The 23101-nt window shown below is 36.9% G+C and overlaps 2 protein-coding genes across 7 annotated transcripts in view; both read left to right on the top strand.

Annotated features, from left to right (window-relative positions):
* The first annotated feature begins 401 nt into the window (after positions 1-401).
* thpo (thrombopoietin) lies at positions 402-8986 on the top strand. Its single transcript, XM_026206104.1, has 5 exons — positions 402-636; positions 5166-5296; positions 6150-6236; positions 6347-6511; positions 7883-8986. Exons 1-5 carry the CDS (start codon positions 504-506, stop codon positions 8024-8026), a joined length of 660 nt encoding a protein of 219 aa, XP_026061889.1. The 5' UTR covers positions 402-503; the 3' UTR covers positions 8027-8986.
* The window catches only part of LOC113045621 (zinc finger FYVE domain-containing protein 9-like), a 29184-nt gene continuing 14279 nt past the window's right edge, over positions 8197-23101 (top strand). For 2 of the 6 annotated variants that reach the window (XM_026206098.1, XM_026206097.1), the window contains exons 1-4: positions 13341-13731; positions 19433-19532; positions 20611-20719; positions 21632-23082. In XM_026206098.1, coding sequence (XP_026061883.1) covers positions 20650-20719; positions 21632-23082 — 1521 coding nt within the window. In that variant the 5' untranslated portion in view covers positions 13341-13731; positions 19433-19532; positions 20611-20649. Of the gene's footprint in view, positions 8277-13338; positions 13732-19432; positions 19533-20610; positions 20720-21631; positions 23083-23101 lie in introns of those variants that run through there. The other 4 variants (XM_026206094.1, XM_026206095.1, XR_003276012.1 and 1 more) reach the window with 4 other exon arrangements.

Raw genomic sequence — 23101 nt, forward strand, 5'->3', positions numbered from 1 at the left:
TTGTGGGTTGACATTTTCAAATGTAATGCATACTGTAAATGTACATGTGACAGTAAATAGAATACTGTACTTGTGCACAATGACATATTTATACACATAAATTCAAGAAAACAGCAAATATTTACTAGCACACTTAATAAAAAATATAAATATGAAGTGTGAATATGTGTGGAGGTAAATAAATGAAGGAATCCAAACAAAGCATGTCCTACTGAATGTGGCAATCCACTGAAAGCAGCAGACTGGTCACATTATGAAATATTAACCTGAACAAACTTTTGTTTGTTCGGCCTACCTAAGTCTGTTAAAAAATTGTTTTATTTATTTAGAATTGCATCAGTATCTAGCTACAACCCTAAGGGTTACCCTCACTTTTTATTTTGGCTTCGGTGTGCAGTGACTCACTACAGGGACGTCGGGGCATGTTTGAGACGAGATAACAAACGTCCCAGCCGGGAAAGGAAGATTCATCAGTCAAAAAGTGTGGGGGCGATGCATTGCAAATGGTGAATGTAGTCAATATTGCAGGAGCGCACATCTCGGTGGGCGTTTTCGCGTTACTTCTTCAAAAAAGACATTCTCCAATGGAAAGCAACGCAAAAGAAGAGCTCTCATGTTGTAACGGCATGGATTTAAGTAAGTACGCATGAATGACTGCTTCCTTTTACAGAACTGTTCGTGAAGATTGTTAGCTGCTTTTAAAACACTTTCTCTATAAAAAAAAAGTATTTATAAAGTGCTGATAAATTTGAGTTTTGGGTCTGGTCAAATAAACCTATTGTGTATAAACCTATTTTCTAGTAATGACTAGCTATTTTGCACGGGTGACATGCAGATTATTTTAAAACTTCAGCTAAAATGGTCATTATAATGCAGAATAAATGCATATAATGCATATAATGCGGTACTGATTCATTTATTTTTAACTAGCAAATCTAGATCAAGTGAAACGTGACTCTGTTGTACGTCATCTCATCTTTTTGCTGTATATCATTCACCAGTTCTAATGTTTTCGTTTTGGAATTGTAGACTCCAGGGCACGTATTCACAAAACATTTTAGGCTATCTTTTCAGTGATCACTTACCATTATTTATCACTAAGAGATCTCCTAAATAGCAGTAAACGTTTTTAGCTAGGATTTTACTCTAAAGCTGCTGAGACAAACTTTTACTAGAGAAGTCTTAAAGGGATAGTTCACCCAAAAATAAAAATTTGATGTTAATCTGCTTACCCCCAGGACATCCAAGATGTTGGTGACATTGTTATTTCAGTAGAACACAAACAAAGACTTTTAACTCAGATTGTTGCAGTATGTCAGTCATATTATGTAAGTGGGTGGGAATAACGGCTTTGAGAGTAAAAATGTGATGATACATTGCTGTGTAAAGACACAAAACAATCAGCCGGACATTTTATCCTACCTGTCAGATTGTCCTACCAAGGTTTGTTGCGCATGTGCACATCAATATCACGTACTTTACAACAATATTTAATGTATCTGCATTATTGTTAGGGTAGGTTAGGGTTGGGGTTGGTATAGAGTAATAAAACACAATCTCATAGGTAGGGGGAAAAATATTGTTGGTTTCCTGTAGCTTTATCCCTTCTAGCTACAACCTCAAATATAACACATAACTAGGAGTGTCAATGGTCCACTTAAGAGATAGGTGGCGGTAATGCACTTATAGGTCTGCAGTCATAAATAAAGCAAGAAGAAGAAGAAGACTAGGGCTGGCATAAACGATTCATTTTTAAACAATTAATCTAGCGATAATTTTTTCGATGCATCGATTAATCTAACGATTATTTTTTTCAGACCGCTTCGATTTAGATTATCTCCCCATTAATTGACTACTAACAATTTATACATGTTGATTTACATATCTGAATGAAAAAAACATGAATTCCTTAACATTGAAATATATGTTTATTGCTCTTAAAATTACAAAATAAAAGACTGACTAAGAATGCATTACTTTGCACTTGTATAGAGATAGCATTCAATAAAACCTTGAAGCCTTGAAAACACATAGCTTACTGAAACAAGCTTGCTGAACACATAGGGCCTAGCTTACTGAAAAAAGTTCTTCTTTCAATTGAAAATAACAACAACTTGATGTCTAGCATTCAATAAAAAGGTCACCCAAAATACTTGTTTAGAGCAATTAAAAGAATACAGTAAACAATGTAAACTTGAGGGCTTTAAGCTAATACAGAGAGTGCTTTTCCAAAAAAAAAAAAAAAAAAATACAATTAACAGTGGGAGCCAGCAGCCTGTCATGGAGAAAAAAAAATCTCAGAATGCTCCGAGTGAAACTTTGACGTTCCGCCCTTTTTCTATGGTGTCTAATGATTTTGGTTAATATGCACGAGGGAGAGAGAGAGCAAGACAGCGCTCCTGTAGTTTGAAGACTGTGAGTGCGCAAACGCGCGTGAAACTTTGGTGTTTCGCCCTTTTTCTATCGTGTTTAATGATTTTGATTAATATGCACAAGGGAGAGAAAGAGCAAGAAGCGCTCATGTTGTTTGAAGACTGTGAGTGCGCGCGCAGCCGGGGCTCTCTCTCGTACGCGCCCTGTCAGGCATCACTCACCGATCAAATAAGGCTTTGACAGCCGCCAAAGAAAAAGATCAATGCAGAAAAAACCCTGGATTGGTTATATAACGTTGGACAGAATGTTGATCCGGCCATCGCGTATATTCAGCGCACATAAGGTAAACATTTTGCAATGTTTTTTAGAGAAATAAAAGCAGGTCGACGAATCGATTCGTATATTTTGCGTCGAGGTATTTTTTTCGTCTACGTCATCGATGACCTCGACGCGTTGTCCCAGCCCTAAAGAAGACGTGTCAGACATCGGCTGTTGAGAACGCGCTCAGGATGTGCTCAGGACAGTTTGGAAAAAAAACTATAGGTCACTTTCTTGCACAGACTGATCGATTTGTGTCTTTACACATCAATGTATTGTCACAAGCCGCAGGATTTAATTTGGTTTTGTTTGTGTATGTTTGTTTGACTCTCAAAGCCTTGATTCCAATCCACTTACATTATATGACTGACAGGAAAGGTTTGAGATAAAAATCTTAATTTTTGTTCTACCGAAGAAATCTATCAGCAAATAAACATCAAATTTAAATTTTTGGGTGAACTATCCCTTTAAGCTAAGAGAAAAGGCAGAGTTGACCTCATTGCTATGGATGATGCTTACTAACTATTCACGTAGTGATTGGCTGAGGGGGAGGGGTCTCTGTCAGAGATTTATGTTCTCATATTCAAATAAAGATTTAAAAATACAAATTTTAATTGCCACATTCAAATAAATATATTTTTTTAAATGCATGATAAGTGTCACTTATTAAACAAGAATTTGTTCTTCTTATTGTCAGCCTCTTACATGTAGGCTATGCTTCATGTAAAGAATTAGTGGATTTATGCATATAAACAGCCTCTTAATTAACAGAGCAATTAATCATGGCTGATAGTACGACATGACATGCAAACAAAAAAAAAAACTGATTGCAAAACCAGCTATTACTTCTTGCGCAACTGGTTTATGAAAACAAGGATTTGATCTAATGAAAATCTGGAGTTGGGAAAACCGCCAAAACCAAACTGCCAGCACCAGCCATTTTTACTATAATTTGGGGTTTGGTTTAGTGACTTTGAAGTCCTCTTCACTAATCCAAATGTTTCACAGATTTATGAGCTATATTTAGCACTAAAATTCTTTGTAAAATACTAAATAGAAAAATAGAGAAAAATAAAAATTTAGGAATCCTAAATTTAGGACTGACACAGCCATATTTTTATGTTATGAGCTAATTTTAGCTTTAAGATGTTTTGTGAACATGGGCCCTGAACTTCTACCCACCAGGTACAGGATGTCAATGTAGCATCAGGTTGACGACGGACATGACGGTGGACAGACTTTGCATTTTGGTTGAGAATGAAATTAGTCAGTATTTGCCGTCAGTTTGACGTTGACTTAACGTTGGTTTTTGGGTACACAACCTGAAAACAACAAATACCAGCATCAGCTGAAATCGGTATTGGACACTGACCAAATTAAATTTGACATTACACGTTAAATTGACATAGAATTTTGGTCACCTGACGTTGTGTGCCTTCTGGTTGGCATCTGTTAATTGGTTTATTCTACCTGTCGGTCTATACATACATTAAAATAATTACTTTTTATTAAATTTGTTAACTATTTTGAGTAACTTGCAATGAACTCGAATTAATATTTAAAACACTAAAGTAGGTTACTGTAGCACTGGTGTACTGCCATGGGCAAAGCTACACATAAGCATTATCCAACTTATAGTAGTGGGCGTGGCCTACCTGATATTGCGACTGGTCTTTCTCATCATATGTAGTAAATTTAAAATTGTTTGTAGCAATAGTTTTTACCATTTACTGCACTTTGTTCTTCTTCTAATTGTTTACCTATAGCGGCTAATGAATGAGAAGTCACAGAAAATAGCTTACTTGCAAAATAAGATGCATAGAAGTAAAAATCTCATTCATTTTCTCCATTGGGCAATTGATTTCTAACAGTAGCTTGTAAACCTGGAGGCAACAAGTTTGTTAATCAATGACATATGCTTTTGTTGAAGTTATCAGCTGTATATTCAATCTTTAAATCAATAGTTTTATATTTATCCATTGTTTTAATTTGGTGTCTTCAGTGATTCATGGAATTGTTGTTCTTTCAATCATTAAAGCCCTCATTAAAGTACACATACCACATCTTTTTGTCTGATTTTCAATTACTTTTTTGCTTAAAATCATCGACTACTCACAGCTGATTGGTTTGGTTCGTGGCTTACACCTTTTTAATGAAGACTTTAATGTCTTACTAATGAAAATACTTCCGGAATCAAGGTTTTTGAAAAAGTGGACGTGCTGTTGTACTTTACTGTAGAAAAATATTTGACCACTCAGTGCCGCCGCCAATCATAAATCAAATATTAAAGAGAGCCATTTCATGTAACTATTAACTTTTGATTTAATAATTTTATAATGTAATCATGTTAAATGTAGTTATCGTAAAGTGTTATTGAGTATTGCACATTTGTGACTTTATTCATCATTGTATTCCCCAGAGTTACATAATGCATTCCAGACTCACATTTTCCCATTGGATTGTTTGTCTTATAGGAGTGCTGGTAGTAGTGTTCAGCATGGTTGCCTCTGAACTGTCTCACGTTCACACTAGACCAATTGACTTTGTGTGTGACAGTGAGGCCAGAAGAATGATGAACAAGGTGAAGGACTTACAAGTGGAAATGGTAAGAAATCTACTTCAGATGTTCTTTTACTTCCAGTCTTTTTTTCTATTTTTTTAAAGACCCATTTATACCAAGAACGATAACTATAATGATAACTATATCAGTGTCCACACCAATGCTATACAATAATGTTGTGTTTATAAGCACAGTCAGCAGTTGTGTCATTTTCCACTTTAAATGCTTGATCTCTTTAAAGCAGGATCGATTCTGATTGGCTGTTCTGATGTTTTTACCATTCATCAGCTAGAAAAAAGAAAAACATTTAGAAAGTGATTCCAGTGATATCATTACTCTATGTTGCTATCGTTATAGATATCCTCTTTGGTGTAAAATGGGTCTTTTTGATGTTTTTCTGTGGCCCAATGTTTAAATTCTTAGCTTACACCATAGTAACTCATGAGAGATCATTAAAAGGACAGCCGAGCCATTTTATTTGAGCACAAGGTCTGAAAGATATTCATCTGACTTGAACTGGCGTTCCAGGAGACTATATTTTTTGGCAATTGAATAAGGCTATAAAAGTAAGGCTATAAAATAAAATATAATTTTCAAGTCACCACCATATATCTGTGTTTATGTTAGTAAAAAGGGAACCCTAGGGTTGTGGGTTCGAATTAGATGTTTGCATGCTACACTTCACTGCATAGGTATCTTTAAGTCTACCTATTTGCATGTTAACTGTCTGGCTTGATTCTCTACTGTTTTTTCCGTATTGGCACCATCCATTCTCTTTTTGACTTGACTCTGTGTATGTTTGACATTTTGCCTCACTCTGGCTCCTCAGCATCTACATCTCTGCTTGTCTATCCACTGGTGAGACATTTGAAAGGCTGTGTTTTCACTCCCTTTACAGGTAGTCTGCAGTGCTGTTGATTCTCTGCCGTCTGATATTAAATTACCATGCATCAGAATTCACAAAGCAACCTGGGAGAGAAAATCAGTGAGTCGTTCAATGCAACCCACTCCCACACACTCCCTCCATTACAGCATCAACCCACTCATGCTGCTCTCGGGCTCACACTCTTTGAGACACCTGTGTTTGTGTTCCAGGTGCATGAGCAGAGGGCTGAGATCCTGCTGTCTTTGGGGACTCTAGCGCAGGATGTGCGGTCTGCCAGGACACTCAGCCAACCTGGCTGTGGACTCACTCTGCTGGAGCGCTTGGAGCACAGTATCAACAACTACTTGCACGTAGTAAGACTACTCCACATTGAGGTGAGGACAACCAGTTCAACTTTGTGCTGCAGCTCAGATAGATATCGGCACAACGATTTACAGCATGCAGACAGATTGCGAGCCTCTTGAGGAAATCACTCACTAAGGAGCAGATATTGACTTGCAGAATGAAGAATGAGGGCATAGGATTTACCACGGGACTGACTACAGCATCTGACCTCACAAAAATAAATACATCTTAAAATAGAGTCTACTGTATATGCACTGCATTATGCAAAAATATAAATAGTCAACAATCAATCAATAAATATATAACAATTCAAAAGAAAAATATATAATTATTCAAATAATAATTTAATAATTACAATAAATGCAGTAATGGCAGGCCACATCTAATATATATATATATATATATATATATATATATATATATATATATATATATATATATATATATATATTATAAAAATAATATGTATAATAATAGCTAGCTAAGTACTACATAGTTTTGTAATATTGAGCTAGTATTATAAATATTGTTTTTGTTGATTATTATTTATTTTTATTTAACACATTACATTTCAAAATGTAATATATTAATTAGCAAATGTAACATAGTAATTTAATTACTAATAGGAAATAATGGGAAACAAAAATATTTTTTATGATAAATTATTTATTTATGTATCATATTTAATTATGAATATTATTTTATTTAATCTTATGACAATTGTAATTGTTGATTCAAAACTAATAGGCTTATAATGTATTGTAATATAATGTGATCACATTTATGTAATTTTATTTTTATATTATACAACAAGTGAACAGGTGACAGTAAAGGGGGAAAAAATTACTTGGAAAATTTTTTAGCTTAAAGACGTAAATGGAGTTTTCCCCATATGTGGATGTGGCTGTGTACTATTTAGCTATCAATGAAAATATCCTGCCTTCCCGGAATCTTTGTTGATTTGTCACGTCATCTTGGTGACTTTGAGTCCATGTGACCTGTGCCTTCCTTCCCCAGGAAAGAAGGGAAGATAGCGACATATTTTACCAGTGAGAATGATGGGAACACGGTGCTCTCTGAAGTGCATTACAGCATGCCCCGCTGATAAAATATACATACCGCCACTCCACGATTAAAGCACGTACTTTGGGGAGATGCCGGACTGCAGTTTTTTGCTTATTTCTGAATGATGTATTTGCAAAACATAATTAACCTACTTCTTGTGAGAATCAAAGCTGGTGTTTTCAGTGAGCTCAGCGATGACCCAGTAATCTTCCAAAGTAGCTCAGTCATTTTCGTCCATAAAAATCCTTTCTGTTTTTCCCTGCTTCAACAAGCTATGACTATTTTAAGCTCAACCACCTTTTTCCTTATCTGTCCATCTTTGTCTCGTCCAACAGGGGGAGCAGGTAGGGCCCCAGGCAGAGCTATGTCTGGGTCGGCCCTCTAAGGATTTGGGTTTGGTGTTGAAGCACTTTGGGTTTCTGCTAACTGGCAAGCTGGAGTGGCTCATTGCAGAGATGGCAAAGGGGTGCGAGGACTGAAAGACTGACTTCTAATCTTGTATAATGGGACCAGACAGGCCCAATCGATTTTAACAATGGTCCAACTTCAAGACAATGGTGGGCCATGCACTTTGCCAGAGATCAGAGACTTACTGAGGAGAAAGTACATGATCCATAAACGACAACACTGTGCCATCTGCTGGATCATAGCTGAACTGACTCACCTGTTGAGAGGCACCTACTGAACTTTTAAAACAGACCAACTGTTCTGAACTGAATACAGTTTCTGGTGAGTGCTTATATATCACAGATTCTATTTATTTATTTTATAGCCTGCATGAAGGTTGCGTTGACTCTACATGGTGTGATAGCACATGGAAGATAACTGTGACAGAATGTGTGACAATGCGGAGGTAGTGCGGTGCACACACAGGAAGGGACACTTTATCTATACACTCCAGGTTATAATTATCACATGTTTTTGTATATAATACATTTTGTGTAAAAATACTATTTACAATATTTTGTAAAAAACAACAACTTGTAATTAATCCAAAGATTAAGACATAACAGAGTCAAAGCATCAGTGACCAAAATATTTAAGAAAATATTTTAATATATTCTCTTTTAAATATGTTTTTTTCTCCTCTCTTGTAATGTCATCCACATTTTGTAAAATGTATCTCTTGTAAGAGTTTTTTTTTTTTATGTACATATCTAAATATTTAAATATATTTTCATTTAATTTGTGTTGTGGATTCTGAACTCAGAATTTAGCTTTGAAATGTACAGTATGTATCTGTAGTGTATGCACTATACAGACAGTTTTACTGCAGTGGATTTACTAGTAGAAAACATACAATACTGTTCAGAAATTTGGAGAAATAGTCAGAAATATAAAAAAAAGGATTTTCATTCGGCAAGGTCACATTAAATTGATCGAATGTGAACGCAAAGACGTTTATAATATTACAAAAGATTTCAAATAAATGCTTCTTTTGAACATTATTCGTCAAAGAAAAATGCATCACATTTTACATAAAACTATAAAGCAACAGCATATCAGCATATTAGAATGTATTTTCTGAAGGATTGTCTGAAACTGAAGACAGGCTGAAAATTAAGCTTTGACATTAAAGGAAAGATTACATTTTAAAATATATTAAGTGGAACATAGTTATTTTAAATCGTAACAATATGTCACATTATTTACATATTTATTTTACTAATTTTACCTCACCAATTCACAAGAAGCCATGAGTCAGAGAGTCATGGGAAAATCTCATCTTCTGGACTCTGTCATCCCATATCTAAAGAGAAGGCAACTATTTTAATTTATGCCTATTTATTATAGGGATTGTGCTATGCTTTTGCTGGTTTAGCTGATGGTTCAAGAAATGACAACCAAGAAATTGTTCTAGATTTATCTTTACTTTATATCATTCCATGAGCTCTCAAATGATGAGCAGGAGAAATTTAAAGTGAAGACCCTAATGTGTAAATCATGTAACAGATTCCAGTCTCAGACACAAAATGAGCTGTAGAGAGAACATCAGGGAGAGCTTGTGACTGATTGTGCAATACAATAGCTGACAGATTGGTAGGAACTTTGAATATGAATATAGAATCTGCTAAAAGACTTCTTTGGTGATCAAAAGAGACCCTTTTAAAATCAGATATTTGAATTTGGGGACAAAAGCCCAACTCGGTTAATTAGTCCATGTATGAGATGATTTTGACTTTGAATGTTAATGGAATACTATGTAAAATGTCTTCATTATATCCAGTCATCATCACTAAGTATTGATTCTAGAAGTCTGCACAAAAACCTTTCAAACCTGGAGGACTTTGGCTGTGTCATCCGAACCCCCTTGACTTAAAATATTTACTAAAGTCCTGAGATTTTGAATGATTATTTCTATTATTTAACAACACATTAATCACATTACAATTTTTTTTTTATCTTTTCATGTTTTATTTAGCTTATTTTAAAACTTTTTATTGTTTTAATTTGACATTTTAATTATTATCTTTTCAACTCTACAGTTCTTTCATTGCCCTAACCTGATGTAATCTACTGTTTAATGAAATTGATGATGTTGACAACAAAGAATAGAATATATTTTCTTTCTCTTTCTCTCTCTCTTTTTTATCAATTTAGTAAACAACAATCCCATTCAAATCTATGTTAGGTCAAAAGTAGAAATCAAAAAGTAATTAGAATACATTTCCTAATATGTGTAAACCAACAGGTTACATTATTAAATATAAATATTATGAATATTACAAATATTTGAAAGGTTTTATATTCTCTGTCCTCATAGGGCAAGCAAAAATTAGGTCCATGTAACATTATCTTGAAAATCTATGTGCTGAATATGTTATTGTAGTGACGTTTCTGATTAATATCATATAGGCATTTACCTCCAACAGTTTAATTATAGTTCGGAACATTGCTCTTGAAAGCCTGCTTTATGAATGCAAAGTTTGTTTAATATTGTTTAATTTTTTGTTTTGTTTAATATGTTTAATAGAAGTTTAATTTCTGCCATCATTTTGGGTTTTTCCAATGTAGACATTCTGCCATCAAATTCTCTATCAATTTCTTTAATATTTTAATATTGTGTGTCATGTGAATCTCAGTTGATTCACACCTGGCATCTAATTGTTTATTTTTGGATATAATAATACAATCCAGCTCTATGCAATTTTGTATAAGTGTCTTGAAAGAGCCTATGTCACTCACACCTTCCTATTTTACTAATTGCAAAGATTTATGCCTTACAAGTTAAACACGTTTATTTATTTGCTTATTTAGTTGAAGAATAGTCAGTAAGTTCAGCAGAGTGAAAATGCAATATAATAAGTTATATTGTCAGAGAGTGACTACATTACATGCATACTCCATAAAGAAACACATTAGGATAATTATTTTCTTTTCTTTTTTTTTTTTTTTTAAGTTTAAAAATTATTAAAAGAAGAACATATAGTGTGCATAAATATGCTTGTGTACTTCACGCAGTGAACGCTTGGGGTCGCTCTAGAGAGACCCTGAGTGAAATTAAATGAATGTTAATAGTTCATGAATATTAATCGTTTTATGTTGACGTTGCTTGATTACTTTCCTGGAGCATCCAATCACTTAAGCTCCAATATGGAGGAATTCTGTAATAAAATTTCCGAAAATAACTTGCACAGTGTGATATTTTTCCTCTAGTTGTGTACTTACAATATCTCAAAAGTCTCCAAAGATTTTTTATTTCAGAGAAATTCCGATTTTAAATAACTGACCGTCCCGGAAAAGAAATGTCGCCTCTCAGTGACGCAATATCCGCTCTATACTTTTTTTCCGGTGTAGACCAGTGCTGAGTCCAAATTCGCATACTATCTGTCCTAAATAGAATGCGAAACTAGTATTAGTATGTCCCAAATCGTAGTATGTTGAAAAGAGTATTCCAAAGATACCCGGATGGTCTACTATTTCTGGTTAGAATTCGAAGTGCAGATCAATGCACACTCTAAGTGCTAATATTGCCCACAACCCATTGCGTGCAGGAGGGAGGAGCTTTGCGATGGCTTTGCGGTGATGTAAACATGGCAGCAGGATGCAGCAGCGGAGATGCGCCCTCAGCTTTTAAGTGTAAGAATTCAAATGTTTAACCCTAATTAAAGTTATATTTTATTTCGTTACACACATTGCACATGAACGTCAGAACCAGCCACCTCACAAACGACCTGCGTTTGGTTCTACGACGACGCAGCCCTGCTTCTTCACTCCTCAACTTGGTAGAAGAACACATTGTAAAATGTATTGCGAAAAAAAAACGATGAGGAAAAAAAGATGGGAATAGTAAATAAAATTTTATTAGACATAAAGAATGAATGAAACGTTAACAGTTGTGGTGTGCGCAACTAGGCAACCACGTTGTCGTTCACGTTGCATGATGTCATCGAAGTATTTCCCAGAACGTGCATACTCTTTTGCTACACACTCAAAAGTATGTACTTTTTCCTCACAAAAAAAGTACATACTTTTAGGTCGTAGTATAAGTAGGCGAAAGGGACTCAGCGCATGTGATGTTCCACCACACCGGAATATCACATGGTCAAATGCGGAAGTGGTAGTTATGTTATAGCCGCGCGTATGGTTTGGTTGTCGTTGTTATGGATCACGATTACTCTTTGGCGAGTATTGAAGTGCCAGTAAAACGTAAGCGTCCATATTCGGATACACGCAGACTGTGTGACAAACGGAGGAATAAAACCAGGATAAATATCGGCCAGGCGTTTACAAGATGGAGAGAGTGTATTATGGCAGTACAATTAAATACAATCGGATATGTGTTTTTAAAAATATATTTAGTCATTACTTGCAAATGTTAGTTCAAATTTACTTTTAGAATGATTGGTTTGAGCACGTTAAACAACACGGCATTAACCATAAACACGTAACACTGCACAACATTAACCCAACAAATCATTTAACAAATAGCTGTAAGTTGTAACGGGATAATATAGTATAACATTTCACTTTCCTTGCAGTTCATTAATTATGATGACATAAAATAATACGATCAGATATACAGGTAATACAAAAACGAATAAATTACCTCATCTGTGATCACGATTCGTTTATCCAATTTAGATACATTGCTATTGTGAAAACGCATTAAAAAAGACATCTCCCATCGTCACCTGCTTCATAGCGTCATCAAGCTTCGCCTTTGTTATTGTTGGAAATGCGCCCTCTTGTGGTCAAAAATCGCATACTGGAGCTTTAATCGAATTAATATCCATGAGCCAAGTCTTAAACAGCACGGTAGGTGAAGGCTAGGGGTGTATTTATGTATCACAGAGATGCATTCTTTTTCTCTGGATATTGCAGTTATGTATTTGGATTTATGTATTTAGTTTTCACTCTTGAATAAAGCAAATTATACCATTGACAACAAACCTTGCATTTTCATTCCTGCATATTCTTTAGGTTGAGAATTTAAGGAATTTAAATAACTATCAAACAGCTCTGAAAGTTTAACATGATATAAAGCACAGAGGAAGAAATTAAAACAAATTATCAGTAATAAATGACTGCAACATTTGGAAACTTATTTAGAATTTAATTATACCTATAAGTCACTTTTACATATTTGCAGCAACCACTTCTTAAATGCTTTAAATGTCTAGTTGCCCAAGATCTGTAACAAGATAATCTGTTTATCTCTTATAAGTTTATTGCCAAATGCCAATGTGAATCCGATCTCTGAAAACGATACATTGTAGCATCGTAACGACGTCACGCGGTCTCGGGTGCCGCCCCGCGGTAATGTTTCCTCTGGATTCAGAGCCACGGTTGTGTCACCGCCGTGAAACGCTTTACCACGCCACACAAGGTTACGAAACCGACGCCATTTTGGCTCAACTGTGCGTCGTTAGCGTGGGAATTTCACACTCCCCCAGCATATCATTGAGCCAAAATGTCCCTCCCTTGCGGCAGCTCGTAGTAACCTTCTCCATTAAACCTTCGGGGGAGGGATATACAAGAGCTGTCGCACAAACTACTTCTTCCTTCACTTCTGTGGAGCACTGGAAAATGGCCTAGCTGTGACTGGAGATATCCTGCAGATGACAAAAACATTGTCGCTTGCTTACATGACACAAAGTATGTTGGATTTTTCCCGCGGAGTTTCATGGCTGAATCGTGCGTGAAGATGATGATGATGATGATGATGATGGGGATTCCACCGGTGAGTAAACGATTAACCCACAAACTGTTTTTCGCTTATCGCCTCTGTGAGGTGTTTACGTTACTATAGAAGCCTAACGAATGCAGCCTTTCACTAGGCTACTTAATACAGGCGAGCTTATAAAATGATCATTTGCGATCTGTAAACTAGGACTATTTATTTGTGTGTTTTAGCGAAAGATGAATTTAGGCTCACATGTTGTTATGTTTTGTGAAGCGTGTGAAAATAGCTTGTAATCAGGTTAGAAAACACATGCAGTGAAGCACAAAGTTAATGACTGGAGCGGGCTATTTGACAGGCTAATGTTAGTTAGCTAACGGTAACGGACTGCAGAATAAACCCTAGTAAACTGTTAAACTTGACTTTTATAGCTCCTAATACAGTTTGGTCTGATTAATATTATAGTATAGTATTATATAGAAGCTTTCTAGTAATTATTGATGAGGTAACGCTTAACCAACATTAACATATCATTACTATCATATACTGCTTAACACCTCAGGAGTTTGTTTGCAAATAACGCAATATATAAGAATCAAAATTTCTATTGCTTTCTAATATACAGTACCGTTAAAAATGTTGGAAAGTTATTTCTTTTTTTAAATAAAGTTGTAACTTTAGGTAGTAATCAACCGAAGGTTTCATAGAAAGCTTTCAGTGTTTTGGAAAGCAATTAGGAATATTGTTTACAAAGACCAACAATCTAGAAAACGTATGGTCATATTAAACTTTGCTTATATAGAGATTAGACTTTTTTCGTAGTAGTTTGGGAGTATGTAGTCATTAAGGGTTTGGTGCTTGTTTTGTCAGAGTGAATCAACATTTGCAATGCAGAAGTTGAAGTTAGCTTTCTAATGTGACTTACACACTTGTTTGAGATGCTTTAAGGAAGAGAGGAAATGATGCTGTGGAAGCTTTTGAAATCCAGTGACAGGTTGACAGATTTTAGCTTCCTTTTAAGCAACAGATAGCCATGTAATTGGCCCTGCTGTCTAAAGACATCTCAGCTACTTCTGATGCTTTCTCTTTTAAATATGACACTGACATGGCAACAAGAACTAGTTCATCAGATGCTATTTTCATTCTCATTCTTTAAGAGTAGATGAAAGTAAATTCCTGTAATAGATATGTGTGCTTTAATTTGTGATAGCCACTATGGCAGCCACAAGTGAGGTTTTTTTGGAGCATTGTTGTATTTTTACTTAATTTCTGCAGCAGTGTGTTTTGGATGACTTTTTTTTGATTTGGTGAAATGCCACAGCAGGTCTTAAAGTTTATGCTGGCAGTAGCAAGAAAGTGACAGCGAAAGCATTCCTGGAGTGCGGAAGCAATCAAACTGAGCTTCCCATCAAAAGTCTTGGCGGCCCAATGTGCTGCAGAAAAATGCTTTGCAAAATGAACAATAGCAGGAAGTCTGTACTTGATTAAAAGTGAAACTACAGTGAAATAACTCAACATTGCATAATCTACAAAAACATATCAAGTTCAAACATATGCAGTCATGTGACTTTAATATTATGTAGGCGGATGCTTGAGAGAATATTTTTTTGGAATTCAGGGAGTGCCGTTAATGACCGAAAGAAACCGTCATAGGAATGTGGTAATATATGTTTAGCCCTATGAAGACTTTAGCGTTATATTTGAAATGTGTATTTCAAAGACCTCTAAATTGTCAACATTGAACAAAACTTTGCTAAAAAGTGGCCTTCTGCATTCTTGTTGATAGTTAATACTTTTTTCAACGGAAGGCTTATTTGTACATCTCTTATTTGTAGACTGGGGGGAGGACGTGTCATCATTGTATTGCATAATATGTCTAGCCCCCAAAATGGAAAATCAGATTGTTTTTTCGATAAATTACACATGCCCTATCTTGAAATGCATGAGAAATATATTTATATTTCGAAGATGAACAAATGTCTTTCAGGTTTGGAACGACATGAGGGTGAGTAATTAATGAGAGTATTAAAATATTTTGGATGAACTATCCCTTTAAGTCGCATGCAATTGTTATGGGCATCTTGTCAGTAAAGCCGGTTCTGTGATTAGTAGTATATCTCCATCACGTGCTTTCAGACGGAGCGGCATTTAATACACAGAGCCATAGTTCAATGACAAGCTATGCAATATCAACATAATATGTTCATAATCGAAGGAGATTCATCTGCCAGTTTAGTGGTAGCACATATTGCTGAAATGTTATTCCACTTCTTGGCAATCGCAAAAAGATTGCAAATGACTTTTAAATGTCTGAATGTAAAACCGTGTTACTCATTCGAAGTTTACAGGTGCAAAAATACAGCACCTTAGTAGACACCAACTGTGCATGTATTATTCAGAGAATCTACCAAGGAATTAAATCTTAATCAGATATGGTCCCTGATATATGAGTCACAACCAGTTTATGTTTTTGATTGCTTTGAAAAACAGTTTAAACAAACTGAGATGAACCAAAGTTAGACTGTGCACTATACATTCAGTCTGTAGTCCATTATGTGGAGCAACTTGAACTTCAGCAATTAGCTGTGAGTGTAAAAACAAAGCTCTTTGTATTTCATCATGGGTGGAGTGAGTCACAGTGTGGTTTAATGGAAACGTTCTTGTTTTTAAAGGGTTTGTTACCAGTCATCTATAGCAATGGTTGTGGATTGTAATTAAAGGCTTACGTTTATACAAGCGCAGTCCATTCAGTAGGTTGTACACACACTGGGTATTTTACTCCTTTAGTCTTTATATGCAAAGAGTTTTGTTGGCTGGCTATAAATGATTGTATGATATTTTCTTATTCATGAGCTACTAAATGGCAAAGCAAATTCCAACTCGCTGATTACAGGGACAATACTAGGTTAAATGTTGTCTTTTGTGATCAGAACCTCCTATTGTTCTGCTGTTGTTCTTACTTTTTTGGCCATAATTAAGCATTATTATTTATGAATTTTTGCATTTAATTTCAATAGGACAGATCGTAACAGGAAACGAAGTGGGAAAGAGATGGGGGCGAGATCAGGAAAAGTATTCGAGTCGGGATTCAAACGCGAAAGGCGTTATCACGATATATTGAGATTCTTTGTCGTGTTGTTTTTACTGTTTTTGTCAGTAAGCCAAAATAATGTTTCCTATTAGTACAGCCAAACTAATTTCCTTATTATAAAGACAAAGCCTTTCAAGGTAACAAAATGTAAAAAAGAATGGCGAATATTTAGGCCAAAGTGGGTGATAAAAAATGTTGTCATTATTTTATAAAAAAAAAAAATAATAAGAACAAAGATACACATTGCAATTGCAAATACACATTATATACAAATAAAACAAACAGTGCTTTATTTTCAGGTACAATAGGTGTATTTAGCAGCAGCATTCAAGAAATTGAATGAACTAATATAAAAATAAAACACTATATAGATTGATTCATCTTAAAGCAACTGTATTAAAGTTTTTTAGTCAAGAGCAGTGAGTGATTAAAAAAAAAAAAAAAAATTGTCATCTGTCTGTCAATTCTATCAGTGTTTTATTTTTATACCATAATTTACTCTCTCAAAAGTTGTTTTAAAACTGAATGGGTTTCTTTATTCTGCTGAACATAAATGACCCCAAAAGTGGGAAGTCGTGGCCTAATGGTTAGGGAGTCGGACTTGCAATTGAAAGGTTGTGAGTTCGAGTCTCGGGCCGGTAGGAATTGTGGGTGGGGGGAGTGCATGTACAGTTCTCCCTCCACCTCCTATAACATGTCTTATGTGCCCTTGAGCAAGGCACCGAACCCCCATCTGCTCCCTGGGCACTGCAGCATAAATGGCTGCCCACTGCTCCGGGTGTGTGTTCACTGTGTGTGTGTTTATGTGTGTGTGTTCACTGCTCTGTGTGTGTGTACACTTCGGATGGATAAAATGCAAGAGCACGAATTCTGTCATGTCACTTTCACTTTCATTTCAATGCTATTTTGAAGGACCTGGGAAACCAAACAGTTGCTGGTCCACAGTGATTTCCATAGTAATTTTTCCTAAATTCAGTGTGAACCAGCAACTGTTTGCTTACCCACATTCTACAGAATATCTTCTTTTGTGTTCAGCACAAAAAAGAAATTAATCCAGGTTTGGGACAGCGTGTAAGTGAGTAAATAATTACAGAAATGAAATTTTAGGGTGAACTATCCCTTTAATGACAGCAAGTTTAGTACTGTCTCTTTAAGACCTGCACACATCATATATACAGACATGTCAAATTTTCTCTCAACTGTTTACTTTCAATTTAGACATAACTGAGTCTATATAAAAACCTTGTGTGTTCTGATCGTATTTACACAGAAGATAACTTAGTACAGTAATCAGGCGTAGTTTAACAGGCTTTTTAGTAGGTGCTCAGAAAAAGTGTACATCAGAACAGCGCATGAATGAAACTTTTAACCAGAAAGGCTTTAAGGCATATGCAAAAAAAAGATGCACACCCATACCTGTATGTCGGCATGCTGCCCACAAGGGAAAGGCTATGTATGTTCAGACCAAACATTTTTATTTGTGTTATATGGAAAGGTGACTTCAATAGCTAATGGAATCTGGTAACATGAAGTAAGTTAAATCAAGCGAAAAACAAATGTTGTAATGTAAATTTAAGGATTTGCTTTAGTTACTAGCCTCTTTAAAGCTGCGGTAGGGAACTTTTGATGCTCTAGCGGTTAATAAACAGAACTGCTTGCGTCTTGCGGAAGAACATCGTAGCCGGAACTACTTCTCTCTGTTTATGTCTATGAAGAATCACAAAGGTACTGGGTTACTCCGCCGCGGTATCCTCGAAGCAATCTAAAATAGTCCGAATATAAACACTTATTATAGGTGCACCCTAGTGATTCAGAACAAGCTAAAAACACGGTTTGGAAAATGGATTCATGGTGTACTCGATTTTTATATATATTTTTCTACATTTTGAACACAAACAAAGTTACGGACCGCAGCTCTGATTGGTTATTTTTTACCGGGAGCGATGGAGTTTCTGCAAATGGCAATTGGACCACTGGAAGGAGCCAGAAGAGCTCAATTTTTTTTTTTTTCACAGATTATCTGTCTCATATTCTACTGTCAGGACATAATGACAGGTTTAATAAATATGTACAAAATATTTTTTTACAAAAGTTCCCTACAGCACCTTTAATACCATTTTCTTTAATGTTTTTTTTGGTCAAAAGCTAAATCATATGTTATCTAATGACAGAGCAGAAAACTAAAATGAGTGAATGCAAATTCAGGAGTCCTATTCCTCCACCTCACTTAAGCAGTTTGCATGACCGTTTCTTATTCCCCTCCTCCCGTGTATTCTTAGCATTGTGCTGACAGTGTGGCAAAGCGTGCATCTTTAACTAAGTGTAAAATGTGTCTAGTCTGCTACTTTCAGAATCCGTTGCTTGGTGGAATATCTCGTATCTGGCGTAATCCTCGTTCTTATGTGTGACCGGCCTTCACTGTTATCCACTTTTGTCAGTGACAGTCTGTTGCAGTGTAACAGCCACAACTTTGTGCACCTGATTTTACATGTCTTCAAAGCTCAGCAAAGTACCGGAAATACTCTGATTTTTAAAATAACTGGTTAGCTGGACGATTTTAGACCTTTAAGGCATGAACACAAGGCATCTATTTAGCATTAAGCTGAATAATTCATGACGGGCAGAATTAAACCCAGTAAAGTGAGGTATTATCATTCTGTTCTGTTTCAGATTTGCCTGTCCAATGTGTGTGAAACTGGATGAGACAAGGGCTCTGTCAAGAGCCTTTGTCTAGATAAACCTGCAGTTACTGAAGAGGACCTCTGGGAAGGTGAGAATAATGTTTCTTTTCAACTTAATTAGCTTAATTACAAATTAGATGGTGCAATTTATCAGGACAAATATACTTTATATTTGGGATGCAGTGATATTGAAATTATTTTTTATACGACAAGCTGATTATTATTTCCTGTCATGACTGATAACATGGCTTTATACTATAAAATGTACTACCTTAAAAAGTTTGTAAAAAAATAATTGGGAGCACTGGGATTGATGGTTATAAACTATTCCACAACATGTACTCTTCTTAAAGGGTTTCTCCACCCCAAAATGAACATTTTTTAATTAATCGCTTACTCCCCATGTCATTTCAAACCTGTAAAAGCTTCGTTCATCTTTGGAACACAATTAAAGATATTTTAGATGAAAACAGGGAGGCTTGTGACTGTCCTATTGACTGCCAAGTAAATTGCACTGTCAAGGTTCAGAAAAGTATGAAAGACATCGTCAGAATAGTCCATCTGCCATCAGTGGTTCAACGGTAATGTTTTGAAGTGACGAGAATACTTTTTGTATGTGAAGAAAACAAAAAAATTCAAAACGACAACAATTCGTCACCTCTATGTCTCTCCGTGCCATTTTGGAGAAGATTTGCTGAACACAAGAAGCGTACACTGTTCGGTGTCAGCCGCGACACAAGGGTATGCTTACTACGTGTATTTACGCTTTGATTTGAATGAAAACTGCGCATCCGTGCAGATTGAACCACTGATGGCAGATGGACTATTCTGACGATGTCTTTCATCCTTTACTGGACCTTAACAGTGCAGTTTACTTGGCAGTCAATGGGACAGTAACAAGCCTCCCGGTTTTCATCCAATATATCTTAAATTGTGTTCCGACGACGAACAAAGCTTTTTCGGGTTTGGAACGATGTGGGGGTAAGTGAATGACAAAATTTTCAATTTGGGGTGGAGTATCCCTTTAAAGAGGAAAAGGCACTTTGATAAATCGCATAAGATGAATTGTTAGCTGTAGTTATTTTACCTTGGTAGTGCTCTGTATTACTGATGCATGTGGAAAATATTGTTTTTATGTGCTTATGAAAAAGGCAACTTCCCTTTCAGGTTCACGCGGCACTTGGCAGGGTGGAGTTTTTTTGACCCATGGAGAATTACTTTCAGACTGAGGCCTTTAACTTGGACAAGGTGCTGGATGAGTTTGAACAGAACGAAGGTAGGAGAATGCTTAGAATAAAAAAAGAACAAAGCTCTGACAGTCAGGGGTGTTCTGAGGGCATACGTCTGTAATGTTAGACAGAACAAAAGATACCCTGTCTCAGCACATTTACTTATCTTCAGATAACCCACATAGTCAGGTGAATTAAAGCATAATGAACTGAACACAGAGTAACACAGGTGCCGACGGAAGTAGAACAAATGTTTGACGTTGAACTGCACACAGCATAGATAGCACAAGTGTGAATGGGGTCACATGAATTAGCATTTCACCTTAAGACTGCTGCCTCTCCCCAATTTTCCTGAACACTGTTTAATTGGTTTCACGTAGTCAAGCTCATGTAATTTACAAGGTTAAGGTTGCATGTGCATTTGAGTTATAGCAGTATATTGCAATTAGTGTTATTTTGTTCACGGTTCTGGGTTAAGCGGAACAACAGCTCCTGGTGCACAACCATATAAAATTGACTGTTTGAAATGTATTGATTGCTTGTCCTGTATGTCACAAAGAACATTAAAAGCCACGCAATCTTGCCTCACACACAGCCACCCTCTTAGTGTTGCCACTGAACGGTGGAACGAATGTATATCCCCTCTCAGACACTAATCTTGACAGATTAATGGGGGTGAAAGGAGACTCTAAACCATTAATCCGCTCCAGAAGAAAGGCGAATAAGCTGGGAGAGCAGTGTGTGTGTATGCTTGGATGTATGTAAGAGAAAGGGAATGCCTGCCCACATTCCAAAGCATTCATGTGTTAGTTTGACAGAAGGATTCCAAAGAGATGACCAGAGTTGCCCACTTCCTTAACATTTTCCAATCTAGCTTGACCTCATATTTCAATTTATGTTGTGTTTGTTTCAATCTTCTTAAAAAAGGAAGCTAATGAGCTCTCTCCTCATCCTTTTAGATGAAACGGACACGCCGACTCTCTCGGATGCCAAGTGGACCCAGATTCTCGCCCCGCCATCACACCTCCTTTCCCTAAATCCAGCACTGACAAACTCCGATCTCAGCCCAAGGGACAGTCCTCTCAGCTTCAAACCGCTTCTAGATGCCCAGACATCAGATGGCCCCTCTTTGGCTGAGGTCACCAGATTAGATGGGAAACAGGGGGTGGGGCATCAGCCAGAGGGCAGGAGTGAAGAACGGCCAGCAGATGTCCACAGTCCTCCTCTGCCTCAGCCCAACATTGGCAAGCTGGTGAGCACTGATGGGCAGTTCTCAGACTTGCCATCGTCCAACAGAGTGGTGCTGGAAAACGGTTATCCATCTAATCCTGATCTTAGGGATCGCACTGACGTTCTTCCAGTCAACGAAGATGAGACATGTCAAACTGTTATGGATGAGCAAAGTGTTAAGGACACTGGTCCTCGAGAGTTTAAAACTGAACAGAATGGTACTGATGAGGGAAGTGGTGGTGGTCTTCAAGCTTTCACTGTTCTCGAGGAAGAGTGTGGGAATGGGCCACCAGTTTTGAATATTGATGTTAAGATAGAGGGAACCCAGTCTGACAGTGGTTCACCTGTCCGTGAGGTCGGAATGAGCGACTGCAATCTGGTATTTCCAGAAGGAAGTAATCCCCAGAAAGGGGAACTGGATTGTGAGAGGGAGAATTGTGAGGGTGCCTTTCAAAATGGCGGACTGGTTGAGAATGAAATTGCAGGGAAAGACACCTGGGCATCAAATCAGGAAGAGAAAGAGAAAACGATAGAGAGTGACCACGAGGGAATGCACAGAGACTCTGAATCATCAAGGGCGGAGAGGTCCCTTTCCAATGGTCTGATTGTGGATCATGGTGGAGATGCGCAAAGCCAGTCAGTGGTCCCTTCAAAGGAGGACTCTGTGATGGAGGAAAAAGAAATGGAGGAAAGCAAACTAGAGTGTTGTGATTCAGTTCGAGGACTGGAATCTGGCAGAATGGGCAAACTCAACAACAGCCGGCTGCAGCCTGTCAGCGTTCCCTATGGTGGTGCCCGCCCAAAACAGCCTGTCAGTCTGAAGCTGCAGATTCCCCAGCCTTTCTCAAGCCAAGTCCAGAATGAATTTGGCTCCACTGGCAAGAACAAGAACCTGGAGCCACAGAGTAGGACAGGAGGCCTTGAGGCGTCTTGTGGAGCAACTGAGTCTGGGGTTGTTCGAATGAATGAGGAGAATGGAGATAGCTTTTCTGGCTTACTCATCCATTTTGAGAGTCCAGACAATGACCTTCAGGCAGGACAGCAATTGAAGAAACCCTTCAACTCTTTGGGGGAAGTGGCTCCTGTTTGGGTTCCTGACTCCCAAGCACCCATTTGCATGAAGTGTGAGGTCAAGTTCACCTTTACTAAAAGAAGGCATCACTGTCGGGCTTGTGGCAAGGTAAAGCCTATTTTTTAAT

This window comes from Carassius auratus, chromosome 27 (genome assembly GCF_003368295.1).
Source record: "Carassius auratus strain Wakin chromosome 27, ASM336829v1, whole genome shotgun sequence".
NCBI lineage: Eukaryota > Metazoa > Chordata > Actinopteri > Cypriniformes > Cyprinidae > Carassius > Carassius auratus.